General features: G+C 48.7%; 1 protein-coding gene across 1 annotated transcript in view; it reads left to right on the forward strand.

Moving 5' to 3' along the window:
* CACNA1B (calcium voltage-gated channel subunit alpha1 B) overlaps positions 1-25,673 on the forward strand; it is a 312,680-nt gene that overhangs the window by 248,187 nt on the left and 38,820 nt on the right. The window contains exons 27-36 of the mRNA XM_074608904.1: positions 1,563-1,723; positions 2,865-3,002; positions 3,910-4,111; positions 5,681-5,845; positions 7,006-7,116; positions 7,316-7,399; positions 17,492-17,608; positions 21,423-21,488; positions 22,749-22,840; positions 24,637-24,787. Of these exons, the coding sequence (XP_074465005.1) occupies positions 1,563-1,723; positions 2,865-3,002; positions 3,910-4,111; positions 5,681-5,845; positions 7,006-7,116; positions 7,316-7,399; positions 17,492-17,608; positions 21,423-21,488; positions 22,749-22,840; positions 24,637-24,787 (1,287 nt within the window). The remainder of the gene's footprint in view (positions 1-1,562; positions 1,724-2,864; positions 3,003-3,909; positions 4,112-5,680; positions 5,846-7,005; positions 7,117-7,315; positions 7,400-17,491; positions 17,609-21,422; positions 21,489-22,748; positions 22,841-24,636; positions 24,788-25,673) is intronic.

Below are 25,673 nucleotides of genomic sequence, written 5' to 3' on the forward strand. Positions count from 1 at the left end.
CTATTAAAGAATATATAGAGCAGGGTTTTATAGCAGTACCCTTTCATCTCTAGAATACTAAGTTACAAAGTAAAAGAAATGTAATGGCCTGTGGTGACTTATTCAACACCATTTCACGAACGCTTTGAGATACAGCCAGCCCCTGGAAGCAGAGAATGGAAGGAGTTACGAAATTTAATAATTTCTGAGTTTTGGGAACTCTTGAATAGCTATTGTAGGTCTTCACGCGGCATCACTGCTTGCAGGCTCTTCTCTGTGAGAGATGGGGGAAAAAAGCGATGGGTGCTTTTGCAAGGGTGAAACTATGTCTGGTAATTCCTATTTTCACATAGCGGCACGTAGAAATCAGGGTCAGCTGTTACATAGATTTGCTTTTGTCCTTACCCACAATTCACGCTCAAATAATTTTGATTTTTATGCCTTTTTATGCATACTAAATTTACCTCAAAAGATAAGGAAGAATAACGCTGAACAATGTAGAAAATGGTCTTTATTTGTTTAGAGATTTGAAATGTACGGCTCTTAGGTCATAAAACAGTCAACAGTAGCTCAGTCCTACAGCAGGATGCCGAACGCTTGCTTTTTATTGAATGTCTTCCTTATTTTCAAGCCATTTTACAGAGTAATTTTACCACTTCTAAAGAAGTATTCAGAAAGCTTAATGTGAAGCAGAACACATATTCATACGGTTTGTCTTCAGAATTCTTTCAATTTTATTTTTTTTTTTTCCTGGATATGGTCTTGCATGCAACAATCAGCGAGATTAATGGAGCGATTAGAGATATTTCCAGTGTTTTAATTCAGGATTTCTGGGTTGCGTCAGGAGTGTAATTTTGTGCCTTATTCGCTTCCATTCACAGAAAAAGGAACAGCATTGTACAAACCGCGCGCTTGGGCAGCGACTGCTCAATTTCTATTATTATGACAAACTTCTCAGACTAAAATTAAACTGCAAATTACTTGTAACAGTGAATCAGTGACTAATAATCAAATAATAAATGTATTTGAGAAGTTCTTTGCAGAGAGTTCTGGAGTGACATATGCTGCCTAGATTAGTCACGCTTGGTTTTGATAGACAGTTCATTAGAAAAATATTATTCGAAGCATTTCGTTGTTTTGTATCTGGTGTATTTTCCTTATTATTCAAACAGTTCAAATAACGGTCAATGAGTAACACATTGGATGAGTTTTTACCTATCCACTGGGAATAAATTAAACACGAGTACGTTTTTCATGTCTTAATTGGCCATAGAAATATTTGCTTAGGACTAATATTTATCTCAACGAGCTGTGATTGTCCTTCTAAATTTTACGGGCAGCACCAGACAATTCAGCAGCACAGCCCAACTCGCCAAGAAAGCGGGAGATGCTGGAAGGCGGCGTTATTTCTCACAGCTGGAGCATGACTCTTGGTCAAACACTTGGTGTGCAAGTCCATGAAACCAGCCATGGGTTGTAGGTTGGGTAATTACTCCCAAGTGTAATTAGATGCTAGATGCCAAGACATTCGATGCGCTTTTCTTTCCTTTCAGCCCTTTAACTTTGTTCTCCCCCGTCCCCAGGCTGTCTTTGACTGCGTGGTGAATTCCCTGAAGAACGTCCTCAATATCCTCATAGTCTACATGCTCTTCATGTTCATTTTTGCCGTCATTGCTGTGCAGCTCTTCAAAGGCAGATTCTTCTACTGCACCGATGAGTCGAAGGAGCTGGAGAAGGACTGCAGGTACGGCGGGGGGCAGGAGCTGGGGCGGGGGGGAACCCGACTTCCCTCTGGCAGCAGCAGCTCCCTTGACTGTCCCAAAGCTCCACCCGTTGGGTATCTGCTGAGCTTGATGAGTCTCCTGTGAGTAAGAGCAATGCTTCAGCACAATTACCCTAGAGGTGAACTTTCCCTTTTGTTGTTTTAATAGCAGCGTCCTTCGTTGCTCTCATCTAGCGAACGCTTACCCAAGTATTTAATGCCACAGGGGAGCAGGCTCCTCTTCCCGGGGAGGGCTAGGTGGGATTTTAAGGTAAAGGGTTTTTGAAGGGATGGCCTGACTGCTTTTTTTACCTGCTGGCTCATATGAATTAGAAAAACATAATGAATAATTAATCAGAAGTGAGTCGCTAGGAAGTTAAAGAGCTCCTAATTAGCTAGAAAAAGGGTCAGTGTTTGAATACCTTAAAAGCTCTGTCGTGATTTGTCCTGTGCAGCAGACTGTCAAGGTGCTTTACTCAACGCCGCGTTCATCTCCCTCACTCGCCTTTTTTTCTTGGCACCCAAAGCGCATCCTCAGGCCCGTCCGTGTCCGCCCACGCTACCCCTCTCCTGCCGCCTCACAAACGCAGGACACATCCCTGCGGGGGACCGTGTGCCTGCAGCCGCCACGCAGGCTGTCGCCGCAGTTCTTCCTTGCAATAAAGCAGCTATATTACCGAAAGAAACGTGAAACTGTAGAAAAATGTAGGTTGGAGGGGAACTCTCCAGATGGCAGGTGCCTCGGCCCCGCAAAGCAGAACCCAGTTAGGTCCAACTCTGAAGTGGGAACCAGAGACTTCTCCCCGCCAAACGGCACAGTTTTCTGTGGGGTCAGAAAATTTGGGGGCCAGCACGCTGTTAATCGATGGCTTTGCTTAATGGATGAATGTCTTGATTACGATTTCTTTCATTTCTGCACCTCAGGTGCAGTTCCTGTGGCTCAAAATGTCTCCAAAACTGGCCTTTATTTCTGTTACAAACCTAGGGCCTGTCTCTTTATTTGTCTTTAATACATCGCACAGTCGGACTCTGCTACTGGGGCTTTTCGATGCCTCCCAGTCAGTCACGCGAAATGGCTGATTTGGTTTAATTCTCTCATTTGGTCTAAAACTGTTTTTCCCAGGGGTCAGTACCTCGATTATGAAAAAAATGAGGTGGAGGCGCAGCCCAGGGAATGGAAAAAATACGAGTTTCACTACGACAACGTGCTCTGGGCTCTGCTCACGCTCTTCACCGTCTCCACGGGCGAAGGGTGGCCAACGTGAGTACCCGGGACCGGCAGGGTCAGTGATCGTCTCGGAGGTAATGGCAGCTTTCCACAGCTCTGCGGGACGCGTAAATGGCAGGTGACCTGTGAAATAAGAATAGTCTTTTATCAACGAAGCTTTTACTTTCCCTTGAGTGATTATTGGGTGAATCAGCAGGCAGGGCCCTGCATTTTTCTTGCCGTTCTCCTGCGCTTGCACAGGGATGCTTAGGCTGTTTTCATTACTTAATAGCTTTCGTGCTCCAGTCTTTTGGACTTGCACGCCTTTCTCAGGAGTAAAAATGATAATGGGAACGTAAGAAAATGAGGGGGGAAAAGTATTGTGACCTATGCTGAAAGTATGCTGGGTATGACAGTCCCAAAATTATATTTACTGTTCAGAATATGACTTTATTTTGGCGCAGTTTCCTGCTGGGACACGTGGAGTGCAATTCACGGTCAGGGTTTCTCCATGGCAGGCCTTCCCCATCCTCCACGTTCAGCTATTTTGTAAAATAAAGAATAAACCATACAGCATCAGTCTCCCTTCTCCAGTCCCTCACTGTGTTCCCTACTTGGAGATCATCTACACCTTTCCTTTCCCACCCTTACTTCACCCCCGTTGACCAGAGAAGAGAAGCCAGATCTAACTGTATCCTCTCCCCTTGGCCAGGGGGATAAGTGGATCTGTACGTAGCAAATCTCCACCATTCTGCAGAATGGTGAAAACGGCGAAGGTTTTCCCTAAAAAATATCCTCAAGGAAAACTTCTTCCCAGCCATAGAGGTTGGGAGCGAGTTTGACCTGAGCATACGTGGAAAACCCTCTGCATGAGTGAAGGCCGGCGAGTGACTATCGGGGTGTCGTTGGTGCTTCACGCTGATTTCATTGACTTTTCTCCTCTCTTTGCGCTTGATTGCAGTGTGCTGAAGCACTCAGTGGATGCTACCTACGAGGAACAGGGTCCCAGCCCTGGCTACCGAATGGAAATGTCTATCTTTTACGTGGTGTATTTTGTTGTCTTCCCTTTTTTCTTTGTGAACATCTTTGTGGCGTTAATCATCATCACCTTCCAAGAGCAAGGAGATAAAGTGATGTCAGAGTGCAGCCTCGAGAAAAACGAGGTACCCGCGTCTTCTGAATCTGGAGTTAGCAGCTGGGGGCTCAGAGCACCTCGGTACCGGTGGAAGCCCCCTCCTTGTTCCTCCTGTGCCGTGGGGGACTTTAGGGCAGTCGCTACCTGAGGGTGTGTGGTGTAGAGACCAAACAAATTACGGATTGTTTCAGCTTCTGCATACAAACACAGCCAGGGAGAGCCCTTGAACGCTGCACATTAGTAAGCACTGCCACACGTCCCCGTGGACCTCACCTCCGCTTCCAAGTGAATATAGACTTGCGTGTTAGCTCAAGCATGCAGGTGTGGACGGAGCCAGAAATCTTTGGTCTTTTAGAGGCCCGTCATCAGAAATCAAACTGAGCTACACTTGCTCCAGCTCCCCAGAGGAACGCTCCTCTCACCAGGACACTTTTGTGCCTGGCTGAGGTGACGTCCTCCTGACGGCAGCCGAAAGTAGACGCCTCGGGAAGAGTGTAAGACCAGGGCAAGCACATATGAAGCTTTTCTTTAATGCCTTGCCAAATACCATCATTTTCAGTTCAGGAACCTCCTGAGCTGAAGGTGTCTTTTCTTTAGTTAGCGGCATCTCTGTATCTTTCTTCCATGAATGTATCCAGTTTCCTCCTGAGCCCATGCAGATTTTTAGCATCCACAACACCCTTCATCTGGCGTCCCACAGCCTCAGTGACCTGTTGTGAAAAGAACCATCTCTTTTCGTTTATTTTGAAACTGGAACCTGATTTTTGATGAAAAGAGATGACTTCTTAATCAATTATTAATTAGCGCATTGTTTGTCGATATGAACAAAAAGTCCAAAATGAAGCAGAATATTTAGAGATGCTTTACCCACACTGTTTTTCAACTGAGCAGAAAACATTTTTGCACTAGTTTAAGACTTTAAATTCTTATCTAAGTCCAAGGTGAGAAAATGCTCCAGAATCAAAAATCCTTGTGGGTAGAAATAAATTTTGGATGCAGTTTTAAACTCGTAGTAATGTGAACAGAAATAGCCAACTGAGAGGGTCTTCGAGAGTTCACCCAGTAATATTTGTTGGATAATTTATTGGTGGGGTTCAGCTCACGTTGTATGAAATGTTATTAGCTGGGCAGGTTTTGCTGTGTGTGAGAACATACCTGGGTTTCACAATACTTTTTTGTTAAAACACGGGTAACATCTTTACCAATCCTCCGGTTCCTACAATCACGTATCAGGAGGAATTGGCAGAGTGTTTCCTGAAGGGAGCCTGGGGCTTTATAACTCCCTTCCCCTACGCGGGAAGGGATCAGGTCCTAGCAGGAGCGGGGCTGGGACGGAAGGCTGTCTCCTAGGATTGCAGGGGGGCAGAGGAGCGTCGTGAGGTTTAATATTTCAGCGAGTGTCCAAAAGTGATTGTAATTTGGGGGTCCTGTGCTGCATTTTACAGGCGTAGTCGGTACTCGCATCGTGTGTGAGAAACATGTAGAAATACCGTCCTCCACTAAATGTGCCGCTTGCTCTCCCAACATTATGAGTGATAAAGACTGCCAGCCCTTTTTTTTTTTTTGTATTCTTTTCATCCCATTTTTTGTTTTGTAGAGGGCCTGCATAGACTTCGCCATAAGTGCCAAGCCACTGACCCGCTACATGCCTCAGAACAAGCAATCTTTTCAGTACAAGATGTGGAAATTTGTGGTGTCCCCTCCCTTTGAGTATTTTATCATGGTCATGATTGCACTCAATACCATTGTCCTAATGATGAAGGTTAGTGGGCTGTTACTGAATCTTTTGGGGCAATTTTGGGCTGGTAAATGCGGTGTTTCCTGGAGAGGCTTTGTGCTCTCAACCGGAGAGCTGGGGGGGGGATCAGCAGGAGCAATCGCCAACTCCTCATCTGCCTGCTCTTGGGTTTAGAGGCCTTGTGGGATTCCTTCGGTCCCCAAAGGGAGGTGGTTTAGGTGTGATGAGATACTGTGAATGTGATTCCTCCGCACAGTGTTGATTTGGCTGGTAGCCCCTTCAGCGTGTGGCCAGTGGGATGGGAACTGGGCTCTGCAGGTCTGGAGCTGCTGGCTCAGCCTGGGCTTCCTCCTGCAGAGCCAGGGTCACTTTTTGGGGATGCTCGATATCCAGCCATCCCAGGGAAATTACTCAAATAAGTAATGTAGCGATAGGACGAGGGGCAATGGTTTAAACTAGAGCAGGGCAGGGTTAGATTAGCCATGAGGAAGAAGTTCTTTACACTGAGGGTGGTGAGACACTGGCCCAGGTTGCCCAGAGAGGGGGTGGAGGCCCCATCCCTGGAGACATTCAAGGCCAGGCTGGATGAGGCTCTGAGCAACCTGATCTAGTTGAAGATGTCCCTGCTGACTGCAGGGGGGTTGGACTAGATGGCCTTTAGAGGGCCCTTCCAACCCAACACATTCTGTGATTCTATGAAATTTGCAGCAGTGCCAAGCTTCTGGGACATGATCCGCGGTGCCCAAGAGGAAGAGCTGCAGATGGCTGGACACTGTGGATGATCTCCCCTCCTATCCCTTGCCTAGCTTAGAGTATCTTCACAGTCAAGGGGTCACCATATTCTTAGGGTCTGCTGGAACGAAACACAGTTCTGCCCTTGTGCTCTGGTTTTGAGAATGCCCTTCCTCCCTCTTGGTCGGTGCTCTGCTTGCCGGGAGATGTACACCAGCAACAGCCTCCCCGTCCTGGGTGTATCGCCAGCTACCCCATTGAGATAGCATGTAGACAATGGCGTGCTTCTGGGGTGGCATGAATAACTGTATTGTAACCCCAAGTCTTGCTTAAAGGGAGCACAAAACCTGGCGCTAAAATGAGCAAGAGTCTTGTAGTCAGGGAAGTCAACTGGGAAGGTTTTATTCTGTGAGTGATCTCCCAGTAACAGCCTTTCTTCCATCCTGGTTTAGTTCTATGATGCTCCAGAAGCATATGAAGAAATGTTGAAATGCCTGAATATTGTGTTTACGTCCATGTTTTCAATGGAATGTGTGCTGAAGATCATTGCCTTTGGTGTGCTGGTACGTGCCTTCCTCCTTTACTTCCAACTGTTTCCTCCCTACGTGAAATGTTTGTATTTCATGACGCACATTTAAAAACAAACAAAACAAAACAAAAAAAAGCCTGTGTTGTAAAAAAAAAAAAAAAAAAAAGGCAAAAAAAAAAGGAAATAATAACCCTCGGATCCCTCTACCCCCTCCTTGTGTTTTCATTTGGCAGAATTATTTCCGAGATGCCTGGAATGTCTTTGATTTTGTAACAGTGTTGGGAAGTATTACTGATATTTTAGTAACAGAGATTGCGGTAAGTACAGATTGCTCAATTTGCTTCATTTACCAACAAAGCTGTACCCTGTCAAGACATTGCACCTTCTCCCTACCAGCCTTATTCCCTAGAGCTGCCCCTGGGACTTGGGGGTGTGATGGTGTCCCGGGGTGACCTGGCAGCCCGTTCCCAGTAGCTCTGCTCTTTCCACGGAGAGGAGCGCAGCTGTCTGCCCCAAAGACTTTCACACAAAAAGAAAAAAAGCTGTGACAGGAATGACAGTGCTAGCGCCTCTGCCAGAAAACGATCTCTCTTTCTCGTTCAGCAAACAGCTCTTAACCCCCAGCCGGTTTTGCCTATTAATGGAAAAATCCTGTTGAATTTAATAGAGGGGAAAAAATCAAAAGGATTCTGGTGAAGACTGGTGGTTTATAGCGTGAGGTGCTTCGCGGGGCACACGCACACGTCTGTCCCTTGGGGTTCCTGCCCAGCCCTGGTCACGGGCAGAGTGAAGGCGACAAGAGGAGTGGGAAGGGGAGAGGTGATGGGAACAGAGCAACAGCCAGAAACTCCTCATCCGGCGCAGTCTGGATTGGGGGAACGTGGTGCTTTTCTGGTGCGTGCACAAAAGCTTTGCAGGGCAATTATTAAAACAAACAAACAATCAGCTTAACAATGACTGCTCTCTCCCTGCTAATGAGTCCCATAGATTACAAGAAGCGTACAAGCTTGCCACTAAATTCTAGAGGATTTTTCCATAAGGGCAGCAAATGACTGACTCAAACCTTGACAGCCTGATATTATCCAATTTGCAAATTGCTCCTCTCCTCTCCCAATGCATGTTTTAGCTGATGATGCTGTATCTGTACGTGATGAATTTGAACTTGACCATAATTTTTTTTTTTCTCAGTCCCTGGGATTTGCTTATAGATCTGGTTTGTGTGTGCTAAGAACTATGCTCCCCAGACTTCTTTACAGGACATTCAGCTGGTGGTGAAGACCATGTTACTGTTTCTAACAAAATACATTATTACCTTACCTCCTTGGTACAAAAAAAGCACACAAATCCCCAAAGTTTTACTCCCCGCACAAATGGTGTTCATTTAACAGTTGGTGAATTCTATTTTATAAACTTCAGATTACCTTTTGTTTTCAGTGCATGGTTTACAGCCAGGGTAAAGTCACTCAGATCAAACACATGGTCTGACTCACTTCTCTGAGTGCTCAGGAGATGTATTGCACCATGAGTAGGTACTGGGTGCTTTCCTCTGCTCCCTCTCCCATGGGACAGGCTTTCTTGTCAGGATTGGGTGCTCAAACCTTTCCCTTGGTTGGAAAATTCATGAAAACCTTTGCAAGTTGGCCCCAAACTTCTCTTCCACCCTTCCTTTGGCCACTTTTACTGGGAGGAAGCAGCACAGCCAACTCCCACATGGTAAGGGAGCCTGTCGTCCCTCCAAGATTGGTATCTTCTCCTTCAAGAAGGTGTCTCCTTCAACACCAAGCCCACAGGCCTCTTATGAAAATCCCCCTCTGTACAGCTATTTTTCAGGCTGAGAGCAGCCGTCAGCGTTGCCCATTCCCTGCTCGGCAGGTAGGGGTCCCTGCTTGGTTAGAAGACCATTGCCTCCCCCAGGGGTGGCCCAGCCTCTGCGAGGGTGTCTGGCACCTGGGGGAGTGGGTAGGGACCGGTCAGGTTGGGCTGCGATACGTCACTGAATGTAAGGCAAAGCCACAGCACGTCTGGGGCTGTATACGCATGTCCCCAGGTTTTTGGAAGCAACAGCTGGCCCTCGGCACTATCAGGGGTAGGAAGGTTAGTGTGTGGGCAGAGGTTCCCCAGCCCTCTCCTGGTCTTTGGGCTGGAGAGTAAATGTGCTCCCAAATACCCCCGTGTGGGTCGCAGGCATCGCTGCAGTGACCCTCGGGGTGCTGGCAGGGACGGCATCACCCTTCCACTCTGCAGCAATTTCTCTGGTTTCCAGCATCGATATGGGGATGCCTTTGAAGAGTCGAATGAATTAGCTCTAAGAGCAGTCAGTAAACTCCACTAGGGTTAAGCTCCCAAGTGCCTGTACAGCTTTCCCTTATCCTCCCAGGTGGTAATGGAGAGGCTTTTGTTTTAGGAGTAACAAGAATCCCTTAAGTCAAACCTTAGAGAGGACTTTCTAACATAGTTCAACAGCTTCCCCTGGCAGCATGTCCAACACAAAGCTGCTCACAAACATGTCTTCAATACAAAAAGCCATATGTCCCCCAGTGCCACTCCAGCCCCTGACCTCTCAGTCCTCTCTCTCAGTCCATAGACCTATTTGAGCTCTGCTCTCTCTAAATCTTCCCCTTCTGCAGCATTTCTGTGTAGCCACCATGTCTCCTTTCCGCGTGCAGAGAGCGCCCAGAGGTTTCCCCCAACCTTCTTGCTAGACTTGTTTTCCAAAACTCCTTTCATACGGCTCCTCTCCGATCTCTCTCCAGCCCGTGGCCACCATCACACTCATCCCCATGAAGGGTCCCCGCAGCCACCGGTGTACGCGTCCCTAGGCCACACGCATCCATCTCTTGGCCTCAGACGGGGATAATGGGCTTGAGAGTTCAAAGGCACCATGCCCAGCTTGCGGAAGAGGCCTTAGGAGCTTAGTTTGCTTAAAAGGTGACATTGATGCACGAGTGGCTGTTAATTACACAAGTGGGAGTTTGCAACGGTGCCCCAAAGATTACATTTATAGCAGAATTGTTAATGGCAGCAAATAACGGCAGCTTTCAGGAGGTCTTTCACGGAGCAGTTCATTTGCTTCATCCAGTGGCACGTGGTGGAGGTGGCCTTGTACCAGGACCTCCACTGCCCTCCCAAACCTTCCTCTCCTGCCAGTCCTGCGGACAGGCTGTGGCCTGTAGGGTGGAAAACCAGCAGAAGGATCCAGCGCTCTGCTCCGGTCCTGGTTTGTTGGTTCCACGATAGCTTGCAACCTGTGTTATTCTGACAGTGCCCGAGGGGAAACCCAATGCGTGCCAAGGCTGCCTGGGAAACACCAGGGCTGTTTCGCTGCCTGGAAAGTGGCACGGTGCGTGTACAACCCGGAAGAGTTGCACTTTGGACCGTCTTTGTAATATGGAACCTGCTATCTTGTTCAACTGGAGTCGCACCTTAAGTCACTTTAAATACTTCTGGAATTTAGAACCAATTAAAGAAGAAAAATGTAGAAAAGGGCTGAAAGCCCCGCTGCAGCGCCAGCGAGCGTGCTGTATGCAGAGAGCAGGGACCAAACCGGGGACCGATGGGTGCCTCGCTCGCAGAGCACAGATCAGCCCTACGGCCTGGAGTCTTTAATCCCGCTGGCTCTGCCCAACCATTTTCCACCCTTTACTTTTCCAGGCAGGGGAGAGTAGTAGCTAAGAACCGGGATGAACATCTGCTCCACACAAAACTCCACGGGTAGTGCTTAACCCCACTTCACCACCGACCAGGGGCACAGCAGCCCTCGGCACCCTCTTACGGAGCTGAGAATCACCCGGGAGGAGAGCAGGTCTTTGCTCATCGCTGTGTCCCCAGCGGAGGACGCTCTCTTCTCCAGCTGCCTTCCTCGGCTCCAGGCTCTCCTCGGCTGATGGGCAGCCGTGGGGAAGGTTGGGTGGCAGCCCCCGTTAGTCCTTCCCCGGGTGTTCAACCCGTTTGGTCGGGAGAGTTTCTGGGGCTGAGAAGCCCAGGGGACAGCCACAACCTCAGCTCGGCTGTCAGCCTCCATCTGTCCCCGTAACCGCCGCTCGCGAAGCTCTCCGGCTCCTTGCAGAGAGGGGATGCTTTCTGGGCATGACTTTGAGAGCAGGCTCGCAAACAGTTGCAGGAGCACCGCTTTTCTCCTGTCTTCCAGCTATAAGTGTTCTCCAAGGTAAATAAACCTGCTCTCCTGGGCGGTCTCATCTCGAGAGACCAGGCTTCCACCAGCCGTGCTGCATCGGTACTTTTAACGCCCTGAAAAGTAAAGATAAAAGGAAAAGAAATGTGTTGATTAATTGGTTTATTTTAATTTTGTAGTCACGTCATATGTAATTTACTTTGTGAATGCGGTGGAAAATATATATATATACACACATATTTTTTTTATTTCCTTAGGCAAAAACACGTATGTCAGTTTTTTCACCCTCCCAGTAATGGGAGCAAAAGAGTCCGAAAGGCGGCGTTAAGGAGAAGGTGTCCTTGCGGGCACGGCTGGCCTCAGGAGGCCAAATGGGTGTTTGGCAAACTGACATCTATTTCTCTGCCTGGAAATATAAAAAACCATACCGAGAAGTGTTTGTGAATTGTCTCCCGATTTGCATTGCAAAACGAAATGCAAATAACTACTGCACTGTCTGTGTTACCTTTAGGATCTCAGAATCTGTTTTGGTTTGAAGCATTTTTTCTTTATATAATTACCATGAAATAACACCCCCAAAAGCCCAACAGTTTTTTTCCAGTGAAATTTTCAGAGTTTCCTTTTTTGCTTGTCCTGATTACTCATTTTCTCTTTTGTTTCCTGTTTTGTTCTTTATTTTCCTTATCTACCTGCTGAATCACGCCATCCAATCAACATACAATGCGAAAACCATGTCTCCGTCTGTATGTTGTGCACCTGCTGCTCAAAAAAAAAAAAAATAATTTGTAAATAATCTTGCAAATATCCATCCATGAAAACATCACATATAGGACACGGTTGGTTTCATTGAATTTAAACAATTATTTAAATTCTCTGCTTTTATTTTCTCTCGTTTTTCTTTGGTTTAATTCGTTTTGATGAGATTTCCGATTGCACTGGTGAAAAAGCCTCACTGCAGCGTGCCCCAAAACTGGCTTCTGTTCTGCATCTTCTTCCCCTTGGCTAATTGGTGACGTGAGGCAAATGCAGTTACCAATAGCCCGTTCTCTGCTGTTTGTTACACCTGCCAATGATAAAGGGGAGACTGACACTTGCTTTATTTTGGTGGAAAATTGGATGAGAATAGGAGGGAAGGATGCTTCTGGATGACCCGGAGTAGAGGAGATTTGGCTGGCTGGGAAAACCCTTCCTTTTGTAAGTGGAGGTACCAAATTCGGTTCTCAAAAATCCGGTTTTGTCGTCTTTTACGACGAGGTGCGGTGAGCTTTCTGCAAAGGGAAGCAGTACGTTTAAGAGGATTGCCTTACAGGTATTTTAAGCCCGTGGTTTATGCTGTATTGTAAGGCAAAAAAAATTATTGAAGTTATTACTGACTTGCTTCCCTCAAATCCAAAGAGAAGTCATAGGAAAGAGTGATTTTTCTTCAACTTTGAAAACCCTTTGTGGTACCGGATATGAAGGCATTTTGCCACCACAGTGGACACAGGATGCAAAAGCAAACTTCTCAAGTAAAATGCATAAACCGTGTTACGAACAGGGCTGAAAAGTACAGGGAACCCGATCCCACTGGGAATTTAGTGCCTGATTCCCAAGATGCCTTTGGAAATACGAGCCTCTGTCTTTGAAAATCATAAATTAAGCAGAAGAGGATGAGTAAGGAAAAAATACAACCGGAAAAATACAATCTAAAAAATAGAGATATATTCTTCCATTCTTAATTATCTTGGCTATGGTTAATAACGCGAACGCGACCATAAGCTTATCAAAAATACTTGCTTGGCCACCTGACAACAGCTCTTAGGTCTGTGTTAACATCTGGACTTTCTGTTGCACAGTTGCTGTTAAGAAACAAATCAGAGTGAATCGACACGACAGACTGCAAATAAGCTCCAGTGCAGGATCACAGGAGGGAATTTCCTGCTGGGAAACAACGAAGAAGAAAATCACAATGTAGAAGTTGAAAGTTTGCATAGTGCCATCTGAGAGGGGAATCCTCTGCGTGTGCTGCGGTGGCTGGAAGCATGGCAGATGTGTGGGAGCCGCGAGGGCACCTTTGGGCAGTTCCCCGCTGGCCCAGGCAGGGGAGAGAAGTGGTCTGGCATCAGCTGTGCGTGTGAAAATATACTGGAAAAACCAGCTTAGCTCTGTTGGGCCAAATTTTCGCCTTTTGCTGTCCACATTGCAGGTTAAAGATTTGAATTCTTACCCTGCAGTTTGTTCGGATCGCAGTCTCTACAGTCAGATGTGCAGGTCCAGGCTCCTTCCATCACTTGACATCCAAGTTAGATCTTGGGAGCACCAAGTTGCCCTCTGGAGCTGTCTTCCTCCTCCTGCTGCGGATGGTGGGAACCTACAGTGACTCCAGCAGAAGCACCAGAGTTGAAAGGTTGTGTGGAACAAGGAGAGACCTGAGCATCACGCAGCTTATAAAATCCTTTTCCAGTGTTCCTGGCTCGGGATGAAAGGACACGACATGATATGCCTGTGATGGCGGAGTCTCCAAGACACAGGCAAGTGTGGCAAAAATCTGCAGCCTCTTAAAATCAGCAAGGGTTTCGCCCAAGCTTCAAAGGAAGCCAAGACCCTGCGCAAGACTCAGTAGCTCTTCTTCAGTATGGGCAGTGCCATGGACATTTCAATGGGAACACAACCATTTCCTCTACGTTCCTTAGCAGAACAGGTTAATTCTTGTTGATGCCAGGTGAAGAACAGCCAAAGCTTCCAGAGTGATCCCATCCTTGGCTTGGTCTGACCCTTCTTCCCTCAGCTCTTTGCAGCTTTGGGTGAGCCCTTCATTTTAAGGACAGAAATCTGAAGTTTCAAGTTGAGGGGGGGTGTTATGTTCCGCAACTGGGCCGCAGGAAGAAGCGGGGATGAGCAGCCCAACTTCTGCCGAGTTTATCGCTCTGTGGCAGCATAACGTAGCCCCCTTCCCTGAATCCTGCAGAGCACGTCCAGCCATGACACGAAAAACCTCATATTCCCATTGCAGGTTTAAAAACCCAAATCACTAAATCTACTGAGCTGGTGGAGGTCATTCTGCATCCCTGTGGAGAGTGGGCACAGCTCCTGTGTCGGGGAGGAAACCGCTTTGATGCTGAAGATGCTGGAGGGAAAGATCTAGGCGGCAATGGCCATATGACCTATTCTTCATGGTTTTTCTGCTTTTCAGTATAGAAAACACCCTAAGAAAGGGTGAAAGAACAGGCTGCTCATGGCAGGACAGCAATCAAGACCGGTTCTTTACCCATGACGTCTGTTCTCCCTGTTTCCTACCCGCGTTGCAGTTTGCTCCGGGGATGCATCGCCCAGCTGAGCTCCTGCCCCGGGACACGGTGGCTTTGCCCCGGGACCTGCCGGGTGCCTGGGGGCCTTCACTACCAGAGCCCCCTTTCTTAGGAAAATAGCGATAGGCCAGGGGGAAAGGGTTTTCCAACATAATTTGCTGGTCCTCAGGTGGATTATAAAACCATAAAGCTATGGTGCCTCTTGGGAGCACCGGTCAGGCTTCAGCGTCTGTGCAACAGAAAAGCAACCAAAAACCCAGAAAGACAGACCTTGATAACGCAGAAGATGATCGTGTGTGTGTCACGTGTTGCAGAGGCAACTAAGTGGGAGGAAAATTGATGCAAAACGCTGTTATACACAAGAAATATCGCAATGTGGAGTTTCCCCTTTAACTGCATGCGATTCTAATACCTGCCTGGACAGTTGAGGTGTCGAAGGACGGGTTTTCTACGCGGTGTGCCGAGGGTTACACACGCGGAGCCCTTCCATCCATCACGAGCGTGTGTAATTTTGCCTCCCTACGAACAGCGCAGAGAACGGTCCTTCGAACGGTCTGCGAGTGTCGGTGGTGGTGGATTTTCCTGGGTTGCGAGCGATTCCCGGCGGAGCCGAGGCTTTCGCTGCGCTGTAGGAAATGGCAGTGGCCGAGTCAACCAGGGAGGGCTTGGGGCTGGAGAAAGAAAAAGAAAAAAAAAAAAAAAAAAAAAAAAGAAGGTTTTGGACTGTTTGTATCCCCAAATCCCAGGGAGTGGGGGGGTTATAGACGTAACTGCACGGTTTTGAGCCCCCTGTTTCGTATCACAAGTGTACAGACTGTCCTGTACAGACTGTCCGGTACAAAACCTCACGTCGCCCAGGGGTAGCCTGTGCCAAGCGTGACCTTGCAGCCAGCCTAGACCGAAAAAGATGTTAAAGCATCGTGTCAGCTCTGATCATGAAATTATAGCAACGTTCTCGTGGCTAAGCTGCAGCAAGGTGGGAAGAGGGAGGTGAGGCAGGTTCGTGCGCAGGGGGGTGGATCCCGCAGACGCTGCCTGTGCACGTGCTCCTTGGAGGAGCATCGGGCTTGTGCACGGGAGGGATCTGGCCTCAGCGTTGCTCTGAAGGTAATAATTTGGCAGACTTGCCGGCCTGATGCCCCAGCGCCACGAACATTACGCATAAGGTCTCATCCAGTTCCCGCTGGTGGGGAAACTTTCCGTGATTAAAACGGGCTCTGGGTTAAACCTTTATTAAGGTTCAACCTCTTAGGTGAAACCTAAATTTTTAAACCTTCCACCTGGGAATGAGTCACTAAGGAGCAGAGCGCTGACGGCACCCGGTTATCCGGCCACGGTCCGGCTCTGCCCCCCTCCTCGGGTCCTGGCCGGCCCTTCCTGGCTAAGGTGAGTTCAGCCCGGATTTTGTGAAGGGAACCAAACCGGTGAGAAAAATAAACCAGAAGCTGATGCTGAGAGACAAGCGTTGAATTTTGAGTGCTTGTTTTGCTGACCTTGAACAACCCAGGGGAATCCGTGCTTGTGTTTTGCCTGCCGGAGCTGCTTTCTGTTGCTGATCTGAATGAGCTCAGTGTTGTCTGCTCTTTCATTGAACATACCTGTGCTTTTCTCTTTTCTCTTTATTTGAGGACTGAGTCTGATATACGGTCTGTGCCTAACTCTGAGCTGCTTGCCTTTTTAACATGAGAGAAACCGAGTGCATGCCTGAGACTGATTTCTTGAACTCTTTGATGGGATTGGTGGAATGCGATGCTGATGGCCCCAAAACTGAGCTGGCATTTTAAAAAAAAAAAAAAAGAATAGATCCAACAAGCCCCTCAAATTCAGCATGAGCTCTGTAGCCAAATGAGCAAGAAACGTGGGTCAGTTCGATGTGACTGGGCGTCTTCTGGTAAAACAGTAATACAAGGGAAAGACTATTTTTGCTCATCTTTACCAAAAAGAGCTCCTTACGATTACATTTTCCACTCCGCTCTTTGGTAGTCTGAAGTGGGATGCTTTCTCTCTTTAGCGAACTCAGTCAAATAAGCGGCTGTGAACAGAGATTCACAAATAAGTGAATTGGAATCAGTGCGGAAAGGGGGGATATATTTCATCTCCTTAAAACAGGAGGGCAAGAGGGATCTGGCTTTTGCATGTTTTGTTTTGGAAAGAACCCTCTCTAGATTAGCTCATTGGGGCAAGAAACCTCTTTTCCCTGAAGAGAAGAAAACAAAAAAAATGGGGTGCGGGGTGGGGAGAATCATACAAACCAAACAGAAATCAGAATCTGTCTCCAGCAGTTCTTTGATCCACCTGCGAAGGCGCATTTAATAATAATTAAAAAAATCAGCAGGTTCCTAAGGCACCCTCCTGCTGTTGAACGCTCAACCTCCCTGATTGATCTGCTGCCATTGATCCGTCTTCCAAGCAGTCTTGCTGGTGCCATTTCTCCTTGACGAGCCTGTCCAGTCACACGTTATATAAATGTTTAAAACCTCCAGGTTAGAAAACGTCCTCATTCTTTCAAGGATGTTTTAATCTTCACTGGACAATGCCTTTCTTTGTTACGGTAGAGGCTGTATACGCAGTCCCTTGCAACTGTCTTGGCTTAAGTTCAATTCATTGTAGAAAGCGAGCTGACCAAGACTTCAAAACAACCTCATTCTTTACAGAATGATAATATGGCACTGTAACCTCTCCCCGAGTCCTTAGGGGGAGAAAAATCTGCCTTACTCAAAGAAAACAAGACCTCCATGGACAGCGTGAAAGGGCCTTTTCCTTTTCTATCATTGACCCAGTAGCAGAGGGGAGGGCTCTTGTGGAGAGGGATTTTCTCATACTTGCTGCATGTGGAGTGATCTGCACTGACGAATGTTTCTTTTGGAAGGTTTTCTGGTGGCCGATTTGCTGCTTAGATCGTGAAGCTGGTAATTTTAATTTCTTTTTTGCGGGCTGTGGTTTCTAATCGCGTTAATTTCTGAAGGACACAAAACCTTTACTTTCCGCAGGACAACTTCATCAACCTCAGCTTCCTGCGGCTCTTCAGGGCAGCGAGACTTATCAAGCTCCTTCGCCAGGGTTACACTATCCGCATCTTGCTCTGGACGTTTGTGCAGTCTTTTAAGGTGAGTGTTAGGCAGGTGGGAGGCAGGGAAGAGACGCGGGGAGATGGGAACCTTTGGCACGTCCGTAGCATCGGCTGTTGAGTATCAAAGAGCTTCCCCTTGCCAAGGGAACGGCCTCTCTGCGCCTCTGCAAAGCAATCACAGGAATATTAATTCTGCGGGAACACTAACCGATCTGCGCGGAACTCTGTAGGTGCTGAGCATTTTGGAAGATGAGTCTGAAAGCGGGACGGCCACTGACGCAGACTCGCAGCCGGTGCGCAAAGCTCAAGTTGCCCTTGAAAACTACAGCAAAATCCCGGTGGCAAAATCTTGAGACTCGGGTATTAGCATAAGGAAATGGTCGTCTGACTAATCAGTGCCTTAATGCCTGTTATTTGCTTGCAGCGAGTGCAAGGTTAAATTGCTTTCACCAGGTTTCAATCTTGGTAGAATCTGATAGAAGCAAACCCCAAACCATTGCGTTTTGGTAACATCAACTGTGAAGCTGTATAACACAGGGCTGTGTTTTTATGACGTGGAAGATTACAAAAATGATTTTTTTTTTGTTCTAAAGTCGAGATAGTTGCTTGCCCTGGTTTCCTTTCCCCTGCCCTTCCCTCCCGGCAAGCCTCAGCACGTCGTGGCAGTCGTGGCAGCTGGTACATTGTGGCGCGGGGGCAACCGGCTGGATATGGCACTTTCAAACTGGGTGACCCTCAAACAGCTGCCTTACAGCAGCTTAGTTCTCAGCCGCCACTTAGGGTTGACATAGTTGTTTTCCAGATGTAAAGAAAAGCCCACATGCCCCAAAGCTGGTTATATTTTAACAGCTCTCAGCTGGTTTGCAGCCCGTTTCCACAGCTTGTTGTGTTTTGACTCTGGCTATGGCGCAGGCTGACCTTGAGCAGCGCAGAGAGATCTTTTAATCTGAAATCAGGCTTCCGTAGCCGTGGCACTGAGCTCTAGCACACTAGCACTTATTGACTGTGCAGCTGCAGGGTGCAGACCCCCAGCCCCATCACACTCTCCGAGAAAGCACTTAGAATCATAGAATCATAGAATTGCCTAGGTTGGAAGGGACCTTTGAGATCATCGAGTCCAACCATCAACCCAACACTGCCAAAACCACCACTGAACCACGTCCCTCAGCACCATGTCTGTCCCGCTTTTAAATCTTCCAGGGAGGGTGACTCCACCACTGCCCTGGGCAGCCTGTTCCAATGCTTGCTAACCCTTTCAGTGAAGAAATTTTTCCTAATATCCATCGTAAACCTCCCCTGGTGAAGCTTGAGGCCGTTTCCTCTTGTCCTATTGCCTGTTCCTTGGGAGAAGAGACCGACCCCCCCCTCTCTCTCTCCAGGGGGTTGTAGAGAGCGAGAAGGTCTCCCCTCACCCTCCTTTTCTCCAGGCTGAACACCCCCAGCTCCCTCAGCCGCTCCTCACAAGACTTGTGCTCCAGACCCCTCACCAGCTCCGTTGCCCTTCTCTGGACGCGCTCCAGCCCCTCAATGTCTTTCTTGGAGTGAGGGGCCCAAAACTGGACACAGCCCTCGAGGTGGGGCCTCACCCGTGCCCAGTACAGGGGGACGGTCACTTCCCTAGTCCTACTCACCTCACTGTTCCTGGCACAGGCCAGGATGCTGTTGGCCTTCTTGGCCACCTGGGCACACTGCTGGCTCATATTCAGCCCACAGCCGACCAACACCCCCAGGTCCTTTTCTGCCAGGCAGCTCTCCAGCCGCTCGCCCCCAGGCTTGGAACGCTGCATGGGGTTGGTGTGACCCAAGTGCAGGACCCGGCACTTGGCCTTGTTGAACCTCACACGCTAGACCTCCCTGGCTCCAGACAGGACTTTCAGAGAAATATAAGTAGAGAGGTGATGTGGGAAAGCAAAGCACAATTGAGCTCAGGGAGCGGCTGAAGATGGATCTGTTCATGGCTCACAGCCAGCAAACTTCTTTTTGTGTTCACTGGCATGGTGACACCTCCGAGCAATGCCTGTGGACGTGGCGGGTGGCTCGGCGAGCCTGGGGACCATACCTCTGGCTCTGCACAGGGTCTCTCCACCTTCTGGGCCGAGCTCCAAGGTCTGCAGGTGATAGCTTACGTGCTGGGTGCTAACACAAGCTCAGGGGAGCTTGTCTGCAGGTCGGTGCAATGGCCGGGTGTTTTGCAGGGTACTCTCTGGAAGGCGTTATGATGGCAACTGGTATTTAATGACGCAGAGTGCGGTGGGATGGAGAGCAACCGGTTTCTTTTGCTTAAGCTGCGCTTTCAAATACATGATCCTGCCTGAGTCAAAACGATGCAGAGAGGTTATTTTAGGTGATAAAACTGTGGGGAGGAGTGTGCTCTCTCCAGAAATGGAAAAGACTTTTTAAGAGAAGAAAGGCGTTTCTCTCCTGCGGTTGGAGAGACGCCGGGTGGCTCTGCCCACGCCAGGCTGGGAAACCTGGCCAGCCCCGTGCTGGCTGCGAGAGAACCGGGATGGAGAACTGGTTTCAGCAGAGCATGAGCATGGCTATTGCTCTGCACCAGAGCTGGTCGAGAGGGAAGTTTCTATTAGACCTTTTAGACTATAGAGGCAAAACCTTTTTGGAAGGTGGAGATGGGATCATAGCGATTGCTTCTTTCTACAAGTGACCTGGAGAAGAACTGCAGGCATCCGTGCTGGTTCCACGGCCAGGGCTGAGAGTGAGGGTTTAATTACATGGTACGTCCCTTTGGGAGACACCAGACAGGCAGCTGGTCTCATGGTCACCTTCTGTGTTATGCTTTCACCCAACCATCAAGCAGCTAATGGAGAGGGACGGTGACCTGGGGGGGTTGCAGTGCCTTAGATTTGCTAGGTCGTGTTTTCCTTGAGGGTGGACAGAGGTGGTGTAATTCATGAGGAACCCTGCAGCCAGGAGAGCCTCTACCAGAGGCTGACCTGGGGACTGCGGGTGTTCCCTCTCAGGAGAGTGTCCCTGGACTGTGTACTCTTGCCTGGATCTTGGGAGAGGGGCTCAGCCAAGACCCTTTTCAGTATAATCCCGACCTTTTCAAGAGCGTGTGTGCAGGGTGCTGTCCCTGAAGCGGAGCCGGGACGGTTCCGGGGCTCCGTGGGAGCTGCTTGACCACCTTTCCCCCATCCCTGAGCTCCTTGTCCCTTGTGCAAAGGTGTTCAGCAGAAACCACATCAGCCCTTTGGCCCGCGTTTGCTGCTGGGCTCTCCTGCCCCGAGCATCACACAGTCTAGGTCTAGGGCCAGATTTCTCATTTTTTTCAGCTATTACTAATTAAGAGGCATTAATTACCCATTTGCTTAGCCTGAGTAGCTATTACTCTCAGCTTGGGTGACATGATTACATTGTAGCCTTCACTGATTTTTTTTGCTAAAACTCAGAATCTCTTTGTCCTCCTGGGATTGCAGTCTGTGCCTGTTTCAGAGAAGGAACTTGTTTCTTGGATGTATAATTTTTTTTTTCCCCTCACACTAAATTTATAGCAAGGTCATTAAAAATTAACATTCGTACAATTATGCATAGAAAGCGCCAGTGCCTGCCAGTAGCTCCAGTGCTTGCTGCGGAGCTTCTTATTGTGTTTTCCCTGCTTATCTGCTTGCGAGGATGCGTAGAGAGCCCTTGGAAAGCCCAGACTTGTTTGTGATCGATAAATACCTGGCTCCAGGGGTTTGTCTGCTAAAGGCTGCCAGAATTGTTGGTATTCTCTTCCCAGTTCCTTCATCTGAAGGACAAATGCCACCAAACACAGCGCTGCCCAGGAATTAAATGCTACCGGCTGATGTATACATATGCTGTCATTAATATCGCCTTCTCCTTTTCCACAGGCCTTGCCTTATGTGTGTCTCCTCATTGCAATGCTCTTCTTCATCTATGCCATTATCGGCATGCAGGTAAAATTTTAGCTTTAATACTGACCGTAGGTAGCCTGGTTTCGTCCTGCTGGTTCAGGGTGCAAATGGGTTATTGCCTGCGCAGCAGGATCAACACCTGAGTTAGGATGAGGCCAAAGTCCAGTGTCAGGTAAATTACAAGTGCAAAAAAAGGCCACTTTTTGTGCCCCTATTGCCAGGTCTTGAGTTGAATGTGGCCCTGAGTGTACAGATATTTAATAAATCGTAGAATCACAAGAATGGTTCGGGTTGGAAGGGACCTTAGAGATCATCTAGTTCCAACCCCCCTGCCCTGGGCAGGGACACCTCCCACCAGCCCAGGTTGCTCCAAGCCCCGTCCAACCTGGCCTTGAACCCCTCCAGGGATGGGGCAGCCACAGCTTCTCTGGGCAACCTGGGCCAGGGGCTCACTGCCCTCACAGCCAAGAATTTCTTCCTGAGATCTAATCCCAGAGAGGAGGTGGAGGCCCCATCCCTGGAGACATTCAAGGCCAGGCTGGATGAGGCTCTGAGCAACCTGATCTAGTTCAAGATGTCCCTGTTCACTGCAGGGGGGTTGGACTAGATGGCCTTTAGAGGTCCCTTCCAACCCTACATATTCTATGATTCTATAAATTTCCCCTCTTTCAGTTTAAAACCGTTCCCCCTCGTCCCATGGCTCCCCTCCCTGATCCAGAGTCCCTCCCCAGCTTTCCTGGAGCCCCTTTAGGGACTGGAAGGGGCTCTAAGGTCTCCCCGGAGCCTTCTCTTCTCCAGGCTGAACCCCCCCAGCCCTCTCAGCCTGTCCCCATAGGGACATATTTCTGGGGGTACAAAGGAGAGCGTGTACAAAGGCAGCCAAACCGGCGGGGGGTGAGGAGGCTGCAGCACACATCTGGGGGTGGCAGTGGGCAGCACTGGCTCCCACGGGCAGGACACGTCCCTTCCTCTGGCTATGGCACGCCAGGAGCCTGAGGGCAGGGAGCAGCTTGGGCGCTGCACCTTTCAGCGAAGAAATGAGACAGTTTTCATGGCCTGGGATGGAGTTGAACTGCTGGAAAGGGTCTGTGTGGAGACAGAGCCTATTAAACTGATTTTTTTTTTCCCCGTTTGATCTCCACAGCACATTTTTATCTCCCTCTTTAGCACAGAAGTTATTCTAGCTTTTGAGACCCCTTGAACCAGGACAAAAATCTTTTCCTGCCTTTTCTCCCTGCCTTTACCGACAACGTCCACGCGAGGTAGCGTTTGGCCTGAAATCGCTTCTGTTTTCTGTGGCAGGTATTTGGAAACATTGCACTGAATGATGAAACCTCCATTAATCGGCACAATAACTTCCGTACCTTCCTCCAAGCCCTGATGCTTCTGTTCAGGTAAGCAGAGCAGAAAATACCAGAAGACTTGCGCGCGAGCAACAAGTAAATCCTTGTTTTCCCACGTGCCGGTTTAGCTGCTGAGACTTCGGCATCCTCTAAGGAAGGTATTTGGAGTAAAGCCTCCGTTCCTGAACCCTCCTCCTCGGCGTTAAGGGTTTGGTCTGGCACATCTCCGAATACGACAGGTCTGATTGAACACACAAAGCGACACCCAGCGCTGTGACACCCTGATCGATGTGGTTCCTGTCATGAAGCTTACTATTTTTTTTATTTTTTTTTTAAAGTGCGAATTCCTTTAATCCGTCATTTTTGCGTTTGCCCACAAGTTAGCACTTCATACGTCAACGCCACCTCTGCTTCAGAGGGAGAGTGTTCCCATCTGGGTTCATTCTGCCTGCAAAGGAAACATTTTCAAATTAAAAAAAAAAAAATAATCAATGAAATGGCAGATTTTCAGTCTCAGAGCTGGCAAAAATGAAGTGCAGGCCCTGCTCTGAATGGGGGCAGCTTTGGGGAAGATGTCACTTCTCCGGCCGTGTGGGGTGGGGACACGGCGGGTAGTATCTGCTCCGGCCCCACAAGCTCGGGGCTGCGGGTTATGCGGCGCTTGTAACTGGATATCCTGCCTGGGATTCGGGTCGCACGGTTTCTGGGAAGCCAGACGGAAATGAAATTAGCCTTCTCTTAGCTCAGAATAATCACTCGACTCAAAACTCGGAATTTTAATAAAACCGGGTAATTATTCAGTCTCGTGCCCAGACCTCTTGGGACAGAGCGGGCAGAGGCAGCAGGACGGTGATGGGGGAGCCGGGTTCTGCTCCAGGGAACGGGGCTTCAGGACTCAATATGGTGGTGGGGGAAATGTGCCGTATAATTCAGAGTAGCCTGGATTTTACATGGAGTACCAAGTTTTCTCCAAGGCCAGGAGGAAAACTTGCGAGCCGGCTCCGTGTACGAATTTGCCGGGCTGAGAACAGCCCTGCAGCAGGATGGGCTGTTCGTGGCGCTGGGGGGGGGATGCCCCTAAAAGCACCTCTGAACGTGATGCAGAGATTACGGGGGAAAAACCTGAGGTCATGTAGAAAGTCGGAGTAAGGAACATGGGGGACCCCCCAGTTTCCAACCCTTGCGTGCACACGGTGGTTTATTTTTAGGATAGACCCTCTGGGACTGCAAAATTTTGCCTTTTGGTTATTTTTCTCCTTATAATAGTGGTAGAAGTCAGGGTTTGTTTTGAGTACGCCTACCCATTACTTGAGTTCTCACAGCCAAAATGAGGGGGAGGAGGGAAATGATGAAGAAAACCCAGGAGACTGTCATGAAAACTGGACCCGAGTCACTGTGACCACCCGGACCCTCCTGGTATTTCTGTATCTACCTGATAAAGGATAGAAGAGATTCGAGTGGAGAAGCCTGGCTTTGTTCCCCATCGTCTCTGCTGGGTTCGCAGCCAGCGCTAGGACGGCAACGTTAGCCGCTTTAAAAGGAAACAATCTGAACTCTGCTTCCCTACTTTGCACTTAACATGTTCAAATCAATCCGGTGTTATTCTCCCTAAAACCAACAAAGCTTGGCCCACCTGAGCCTGCTTGGGGTCTTTTACCCCCGGTGATGGATGATGTTCTTTCTCCTTTCTTTCGCATGTCAGTGCTTTAGATTCCTCATGTAAACATAGTCCCTCCACGTGAACGCTACCTTCGCCCTAATTAATTTAGTTCATTGGGCGCAGTAACACCGTGAGGGGGATGCCCTCCCGGTCTGGCCGAGCTCACCCTCTGCTCTCCCGCCCGCAGGAGCGCCACGGGGGAAGCCTGGCACGAGATCATGCTGTCGTGCCTCAGCAACAGAGCCTGCGACCCGCTCTCCGGCCTCACCAAAAACGAATGCGGCAGCGATTTTGCCTATTTCTACTTCGTCTCCTTCATCTTCCTGTGCTCCTTCCTGGTAAGTCGGTCCCAATCTCCTCCCAAAGTGGAGGTGCCGGTGTCGTTCCCCCCCTCAGCCCTTCCCTCCACACCCCCTGGCTTCCTCCTTCTCCCTAATTATGATTTATACAACATTACAAGACAGCTTCACTAAAACCCATTTATTATCCTGGTGATAAAATCCCTTAAATCCCCAAAGAGATCATTTAGTCATTAGTTTAAAGGGAAGGGTTGTATCTTTCTTCTCACGGGGTGGAGAGGGGGGTGTCTGATATTTGGAATTAAGCATTAATCTGTTTTGTCTTGATTTGTAACATGGTCCTTTGAAGACGGGGGCTGGGGAGGGCAGGGTGAGAATGGCCAAGAAAACATTGGTTCGGAAGCGCTGGCGGCTGGGAGGAGCATCGCAATGATTTGATGCCTCGTCTTTTGGTTTGTTTGTCAAATAAAAGCAACGATCATTTGCTTCTGGCGCCAGGAAAGCTTTAGACAGGAAAGTGCAAAGAGCTGTTGTACTTGATCCGTGCCCGTGGCCATCATACGGGGCCGGGTCTAAGTTTCAATAGGTGCCAGTGTGCTTCTGATGGCTCGCGTGCATAAAAAGCTCTCTGCTCTTGGGGCTTGGTTCGCTTTCCTGTACCACTGGGACAGAGGGATGGAAAACCAGGGACAGGGACCCAATTAAACTTCAAGCAGGAAGAGATGAAAGTCACAGCTCTGAAATGTACTGAAAAGCAACGTGTCAAGCCCACATTCATTTCCATGGGTTTGCTTTAAAATGCGAGATTTGATGCTTTGTGCAGCTAATCCCCGCTATCATCAGAAACCTTTAACCAGGAGAAAGAGGTGCACGTGGCAGTTTGATGCTGGGTATAGATAGACCAGCTTCAATGGCCTCTACTGAG

The sequence above is a fragment of the Larus michahellis genome, chromosome 15, assembly GCF_964199755.1.
Source record: "Larus michahellis chromosome 15, bLarMic1.1, whole genome shotgun sequence".
NCBI classification, from domain to species: Eukaryota; Metazoa; Chordata; class Aves; order Charadriiformes; family Laridae; genus Larus; species Larus michahellis.